At 44.8% G+C, this 7916-nt stretch overlaps 1 protein-coding gene across 8 annotated transcripts in view; it reads left to right on the plus strand.

Annotated features, from left to right (window-relative positions):
* trpm3 (transient receptor potential cation channel, subfamily M, member 3) overlaps positions 1-5582 on the plus strand; it is a 539467-nt gene extending 533885 nt beyond the window's left edge. For all 8 annotated transcript variants that reach the window (XM_063049027.1, XM_063049028.1, XM_063049029.1 and 5 more), the window contains one exon: positions 3130-5582. In XM_063049027.1, coding sequence (XP_062905097.1) covers positions 3130-4486 — 1357 coding nt within the window. In that variant the 3' untranslated portion in view covers positions 4487-5582. The remainder of the gene's footprint in view (positions 1-3129) is intronic.
* The last annotated feature ends 2334 nt before the right edge of the window (positions 5583-7916 follow it).

A 7916-nucleotide genomic window follows, 5' to 3' on the forward strand; every position in this document is an offset into this window, starting at 1 on the left:
CTACAAAGCTGTGAGAACAATGACCATTAATTACATGCATCTCAGCACACTCAACAGTCCTCTAATTGAATGTGTCAGGTCTGTACAACTACAGCCAATACTCCTGTACACATTTAGTACCAGTAATCAAAATTTCAACCTTTTGTCAGGCTCTCAGACATTCTGTCCATTTCAGATATGTTGGTTCTTACAAAGAACTATCAGATAATCTCCCGTGTATTCCTTCTGCCTTCCATACTATCTTTCATTTCTTTTTTCCCCAATTATTTATCTCATTTCCCATTTGAAAGTTCGTTTTGAATTTGCTTCCACCACCCTTTGAGGAAGCACATTCCTGCCCAAACTTACTGTGTAAAAAAAAAATTGTCCTCCTGATGTCACAAAGAACGCAAAATTTTGATTACGGGGAGAAACTGAATAGACTGAGGTTGTTTTCTTTGCAGCAATGGAGGAGGAGGGTTTTGGCTGTGGTGTTTAAAATTGCAATCAGATGCAATATCACTAGCAATATATATATTATAAAAATAGATAGATATGCACTGAGGTAGCGTTCATGGGTCATGGGTTCATTGTTCATTCAGCAATCTGATGGTGCAGGGGAATTATTGAGTTGATGGTAGCAAAAGAGAAGAAGGGATGTCCTGGGTGATGGGGGTCCTTAATCATGGATGTCACCTTTTTGAGGCATCGCCTTTTGAAGGTGTCCCTGATGCTGTGGAGGCGAGTTCCTATGATGGAGCTGGCAGAATTTGCAACTTTCTGCAGCTTTTTCTGATCCACCGCAGTGGCCCCTCCATACCAGACAGTGATGCAACCAATTAGAATGTCTCCATGCTATATCTGTAGAAATTCGCAAGTGCCATTGGTGACTTACCAACTTTCCTCAAATTCCTAATGAAGTATAGCCACTGTCATGCCTTCTTTGTAATTACATTGATATTTTGGGCCCAAGATAGATCCTCAGAGATGTTTACACCCAGGAACTTAAGTGCTCACCCTTTCCATTTCTGATCTCATGATGAGGACTTGACTTCCCCTTCCTGAAGCCCAAAATCATTTCCTTGGTCTTACTGACATTGAGTGCAAAGTTGTTGCTACGACACCACTCAACCAGCTGATCTATTTCGTTCCTGTATGCCTCTTCATCACCATCTACAATTCTGCCAAAAATAGCTGCCAGACACAACTATTGTTGGCAGAAACAGGGACTAGACAGGATAAACTTAGGAGATTGATTATTGATTTTCTTAGGTGTGGGGATGATATCTGAAAAGTACAGATACAAGCTAATTGATAATAGGACTACTTTCTTGTCAGTTTCACCCAAAGAATATTGTGGATCTGTAAAGTATTATCTCAAGGGTGGTGGATGCAAAGACCCTCATTAAGCTAAGGATATGGATGAACATTTGAACAGCCATAAGCATTAAGAATATCATCCAAGAGCAGGGAAGTATGATTAACTGAGCCATCTCCCTATTTGGCCAGAATTGGCAACATGTGTCAGATGTGCTGTGCACTCTGATTTCTCATCAGGTTCCTTAATTAGTTGTAAATCTGTCACTGTTAACTCTCTGTCAAAGAAATCCATATTTACTCCTCCAAATCCTGGCCTATGTGTGAAGATATCTGCCAAATTTCACCTCCCCCTTCTTTGTCAATCTGCCTCCAATGACCTTTGTTGAACCAGTTCTCGAGGTTGATATGTATTCTTTTGTGAGGAAGGGAAACTGATCTGACATAGTCCCTTTTGGACAAAATATCATCTCCTATCCTTTGTCAAATTACCTTAACTGAACTCTGATGACAAATTAAGGTAAGTAAGTATTCTGCTGTGGTTGATTTAACATGGTCCTTATTGGTAATTGCTAACTTGGTAACTAGTTTATTGCCTCATAGAGTCATAGAAAATACAGCACAGAAACTGGCCCTTTGGCCCATCTAATCCATGCTGAACCATTAAACACCCAACTCTCATGAACCTGCACAGGGACCATAACCCTCCATACCCCTACCATCCACGTACCTTCCAAGATCTTTTGTATACCATCCTCACAGATCATTCCATACATAATTAACATCAATGGAAAGTAGTATCAGAATGCAGAATATGGTGTATACAGTTACAGAGAAAGTATAGGTAAACAATTAAGGTGCAAGGGCAGTGATGAAGTGAGTTGAGAGATCTAATGGTCATCTTTATTGTATAAAGTCTGTTTAGAGTTTGACAACAGTTGTCCCTGAGCCAGGTCATTCTTAAGCTTTTGTAGCATCAGCCCAATGGAAGTAGGTTGGTGGGGTCTTTAATTACATTGATTGCTTTCCAGTGGCAGTGGGAAGCATAGACAGAGTCCGTGGGTTGAGTTGCCATACCAAGCTGTGGTGCATGTGGATAGGACACTTTCTGCAGTACTTCAGTAAAAAATGGTGAGGGTCAAGAAACAGTCATCTCTAGAGTTGCAAAGACTGGTAGAAGTTTGTAAAATTATGAGGGGCATAAATAGATAGCCAGAATCTTTTTCTAAAATGTCCAATATCAGAAGCCATAAATTTAAAGCGAGAGGGGGAAAGTTCAAAGGAGACGAGTGGGCCAAGTCTTCTTTTTATTATATAGAGAGTGGTGGGTGCCTGGAATACACTGCCAGGATGATAGTAGAGGCAAATACAATAGAGGCATTTTAGAGCATCTTAGATATGCATATCTATATGCAGGGAATGGAAGGAAATGGATTTTGTACTAACAGAAGGGATTAGTTTAATTATTTCTGCATAACATCGTGGGCTGAAGTGTCTGTTCCTGTCCTACAGTGTTCTATGTCCCAAGGTGGTATGGTGGTAGAGGCAAATACATTAGAGGAGTTTCAGATACCTTTATAGGCATATGGATGTGAGAAAGACAGAGGGATATAGATATTGTATTGGTAGGAGAGATTAGTTTTAGGATGTTTCTGATTTGCCTTTTTAGCTGGTCTGGCACAACATTGTGGACTGAAGGGCTGTTCCTGTGCTGTACTCTTCAAAGTTTTATGTTCTCTCTCACTAGCGACATGCTGAATTCCCTTAGGCTTCTCAGAAAGTACAGGTATTGGCGTTGGCTTTTAATGAGCTTGTGTGGTGTTTATTGCACAGGGTAGACAACATGTCGATGCGGCTGGAGGAGGTGAATGAGAGGGAACACTTCATGAAGGCGTCCCTGCAGACCATGGACATCAGGCTGGGGCAGCTGGAGGAGCTGGCGGCGCGCATGGCAACGGCCTTGGAGCGGCTGGCCGGCCTGGAAAAGGCCGAGGGCAATAAGGTGCCATCCAGGACGTCATCGGACTGCACCGAGGCCGCCTGCATCCTGCGCCAGAGCAGCTTCAACAGCCAGGAGGGCAACTGCGGGGGGTACCGGCTGCCCGAATGCGGCGAGCATGTGGCTGAGGAGCCAGTGTCCCCCACGTCGCCCATCGTCATGCCAAGAATGAGGAGCCATTCCTTCTACCTGGTAAGCCCGAAACCAAGGGCCGGCAGCGAGAGGTGCGACTTCCCCTTCAAGGAGAGGTCACTGAGCTTGCAGAGGGCTAGCAGCTCACAGATGGTGGCAGTGGTGCCCAAGCCTGAGACGGCCGATGGAAAAAAAGGGCTGGCTTGTGTTGACACGGAAGCCGACAGCTCCTCCCTCCGGGTGCCAGCCGCCCTTCACCCGCCCGATGTAGTGGCCGCCCTACTGAGGGCGCCAGCACCCGGCTGGCCTGAGGAGGAGGTGCCTGTGCCCGCTGATGAGCTGCTGGTGGGAGACGGTCTGCCGGACAGTTGGTGGGCGGGCGAGTCGCAGCCACTGGAGCGCTCCAAGAGCAGCCGGTACCTGTGTAGCCCGGCGATATGTGCCGAGGCCTCATGCCTGGTGGTTAAATCGCACAGCTTCGCCTTGCCATCGTCGTCGTCATCCCACAGTTACTATGGCTGCCTGGGCGTCCCAGTGAAAACAGCTGAGTATACCAGCATTACCGACTCCATCGACACCCGCTGCGTGTCCGCTGCCGCCGCCGCCAGCACCCTCCATGCTGAACACTCACCCCTGTCCAGTGGCTCGCACGGCGACCACTCCAGCGGCCTGGACGACGGTGTTGCCTGTCACCCAGAGCGGGAGGCCGAGCTCAGCCACCCCAGTTCAGAGAACGATGAGGACGAAGAGGTCGGAGGCCTCGGTGGGGGAACCCCGCCCGCCCTCTACAAGCTGGAACGGGCCAACAGCTGCACGGCGGCCGATCCCGCCAGCCCGGCGCCTCATGCCAGGAAAAGCTGCTCCATCAGTGACCGACTGGACAGGCAGCGCAACTCAGTGGCCGCCACCACCACCATCGCCACTGCTGCCTTGCACGGTCCATTCCAGCGTAGCCGCTCATCTCGGCCCGACGTCAGGTCTGAGGGCTTTTCTCTCAAGGCGCTTGGGAGAGCCACGGCTTTCCGGAGCTTTGACAGCAGCAAACAGAGCTTCACATAATGTGTACCAACCCTCTCTCCCCTCTCCTCGCTGTGTGTTTGATTACTAACGTGTGCTTTATAGGTGCCCAGACCTAACGCTCTTTCTCCCCTCCTTCATATTTCCACCAGTCTCTCTTTTTCTCTTTCTCTTCCTCTGCCTTGGCACACTACAAATGAGGAAGGGCTGAGTCATCTCATTGACATAAGTGGGTTAGTTAATCTTGTACTGTCCTGGACTGAGCTGTTGCTTGAAGGTTAATACCAGAAACTGCAGGTGCTGGAATCTGTAGCAACAAGCAAGATGATGGAGGTACTCAGCAGGTCAGGCAGCAACTATGGAGGGGAATGGTTAGTCAATATTTCTATTTGAGACCCATCACCTAGTTGATGTTTCAGAACAAGATCCTTAATCTGAAATGGTTATGATACAAATGAAGGGTCTCAATCAGAAACTTCCAACTGTCAATTTCCCTCCACATGCTGCCCGACCTGCTGAGTTCTTCTAGTGCCTTCCCTGCTGCTGAGGAAGGTTGCTCAAAATCCCACTGACAATGAGGAGCGACACCTCAAACAAAAACAAAGTAGGCAGCTGGAAATGTGAAAGAAAAGCAGAAGATACTGGAAATACTCAGCAGGAATAGTGGTATCTGAGAGGAGAGAAACTGAGATAGTGATTTCTGGTGCAGCAATCTGGTCATAAGGCTTCTGGCCTCAATACAGTTTCATCCCAAAACATTAATAAAATTCTCATCTCTCACAACCCCACAGCTCCACGTGCTGCTCAATGTACTAAGTTCCTCCAGCAGATTGTTGTTCCAGATATCAGCTTCTGCAGTCCCTTGTGCCTCTAGTGTTTTTGGTAAATGACCTTCCATCAGAACTCAGTTGAGAATTCATGCACCTTAAAAATTATCTCTATTTCTCTCTCCATGGACACTGCCAAAACTGCTGAGGATCTCTTACAAAATGCTGGAGGAACTCAGCAGATCAGGCTGAGGAAAGGAATAAACAGTCAACATTTCAGGCTGAGATCCTTTATCAGGACTGGAAAGGAAGGGAAATGAAGCCAAAGAAAGAAAGTGGGGGGAGGGGAAGGAGTACAAGCTAGAAGGCGATAGGTGATGCCAGGTGAGGGGGAAGGTAGGTGGTTGGAGGAGGGGGGGATGAAGTGAAAAACTGGGAGTTGATAGGTGGAAAAGGTAAGGAGTGGAAGAAGGAATCTTACAGGAGAGAGGAGTAGACTATGGAAGAAAACAAAGGACTAGGGACATCAGGGGGAAGAGGATAAGCCTCAGTAACAGTTTCTCCCTGCCTCATTCATGATTAATGAAATCTCCCCTCAACATTCCATTCTCTGGCAAAAACACTTCCAACCTTTTCATTCTTTCAAAATAAAATATTATTTGAAGATTCAGTTAGGCCAACTGCAAGTTTCAAAATTGCAATTAGTAAATTGTTTAGTTATTTAAAGGATAAGGAATCAAGGCAGATAGATATAGTTAAGATATAGATCAGCTATGATCTGAGTAAATGGCACAACGGACTGCAAGGCCTGGATTTGTCCTTTTCCAATGTTCAATTTAAACTGATAAAGAAAGCCTACATAAACATCTCATTAAACCTTCTCAACCATTTAAAGTCTGTTCAATTGGCTCATTCTCAGCCAACTGAAATCAATGTTGTATTAATATTATGGTAGACTGGGAATTCATAAATAGTCAGCTGTAAAGGAGACCTCCTGTACTCCAAACCCAGAACCCAGTTCGCATACTGTAGCTCCTTTAACTTCTAAAGGAGAGATTGAAGGTACAATAAACATGTTCAGTGAGATTAATAGCACAAAGGGCGAAATAATTTTGATACTAAACATTGGTGAATTTTGTGAACTGCTATTTGTTAATATTTGATAGCCTTTCGAGGAAGGATTGTACAGTATTTTTAAAAATAATTTGCAAGTATCTGTAGTTTTTGTGGTTCAAGTTCTATTCCTCGTCAAGTGATAATGTAATTGTTGCTACGAGTGCGTTTGCTGGCTCTTATTCATAAGCATGTATGCTACTGCAATAAGAATGTAAATAATATTGTCCATCCTTAAGGTCAAACATGAAATCTAAAACTCTGGCAGTGCATGCATTTAAGTAATCAGATGGATTTCACCAAAAAGTGGTGGTTATAATAGACATGTTTCAAAAGTCAAGGGCCAATTTGCACAAGTGCTAAATGGATTTTAAAAAATGGCTAACAGACTTAACAAATAGTTTTGGTCCTTTTGGACTTCTAAGTTTAAGTTAGATTTTAGATTTTATGAGCCCCAAAGTCCTGTAAAACACATTAACAAGCACATTGGTTTTCAAAGCATGGAGAAATCACGGAGTCCTACAGTGTGCCACTTGTTTGGAAGAGTTAAGTTAGTCCCGCCCCTTTGTTCTTTCTCCAGATCTCTGTAAACTGCCCCTTTTCTGTTACTCAAGCTGTGCATCTTTTGAATCTGCTTTTGCTGCCCTTTCAAGGAGTATATTCCAAAACCCTACTTGAAACTACATTTAAAATCCCATCTGTTGCAAATTACAAATCCATACCCTCTGATTACTGACAATTTAGACAACCGAATATTGATAATGTTGCAAAACCACCTGCAAGTATGAGGGAATAAATTCTTGTTCTTGTTCAGTCACCTGCATTAAATCTATAATGCTGTCGTGGAGACACAGTGTATCCATTTTTCTGAAATTTGGTTATTGGAAGCACTACAACACAATGATTACAATATTCTACACTTTTTGCAAAGGACTGGAGGAAAACTATCTACCCCATTAAAAGTTATTTATCTCGTTATCACACATTTGTAGTACTGTATTTAGTGAACAGTATTTCAAGTCATTGGCAGGCTCATAGGGACAGATGGAAGCTCCTATCCATATTAAAAAGTGTTAGGACTTCACCTTCCTCTCATCCTAAGCATATACACATATTGAGTGCTGGGCTGTCATGGTAAACGTTGCCAAATAAAAAGCACTCTGCAAACAGTACCACGAATGACACACACAGAATGCTGGAGGAAGTCAGCAGGTTAGGCAGCATCTATGAAAAGTTGATGCTTTGGGCCAAAACCCTTCATCAGGACTATGAATGGCCAAGTGAATGGATAACTGTGCCGTCTAAAGACCATTCACAATCATCACATGGGTGGAATATTTGCAATTGCTTTTTTGGCAATTTTTCTTTAGTGTCTCCATCCAGGTTTATCTTCTTTTCTATGCAGCCAGATGCACACATGCCCTCACATCACATTTTTTCCCCCTGTCTTCCCTCTCCTCCCTCTCCCCCCTCTCCCTCCTCTGCCTCTCCTCTCTCTCCCCCCTCTCCCTCTCCTCTCTCTCATCCCGCTCCCTCTCTTCCCGCTCCCTCTCCTCCCTCTCCCTCTCTTCCCTCTCCCTCTCTTCCCTCTC

The sequence above is a fragment of the Mobula hypostoma genome, chromosome 5 (genome assembly GCF_963921235.1).
Source record: "Mobula hypostoma chromosome 5, sMobHyp1.1, whole genome shotgun sequence".
In the NCBI taxonomy this organism is placed as follows: Eukaryota; Metazoa; Chordata; class Chondrichthyes; order Myliobatiformes; family Myliobatidae; genus Mobula; species Mobula hypostoma.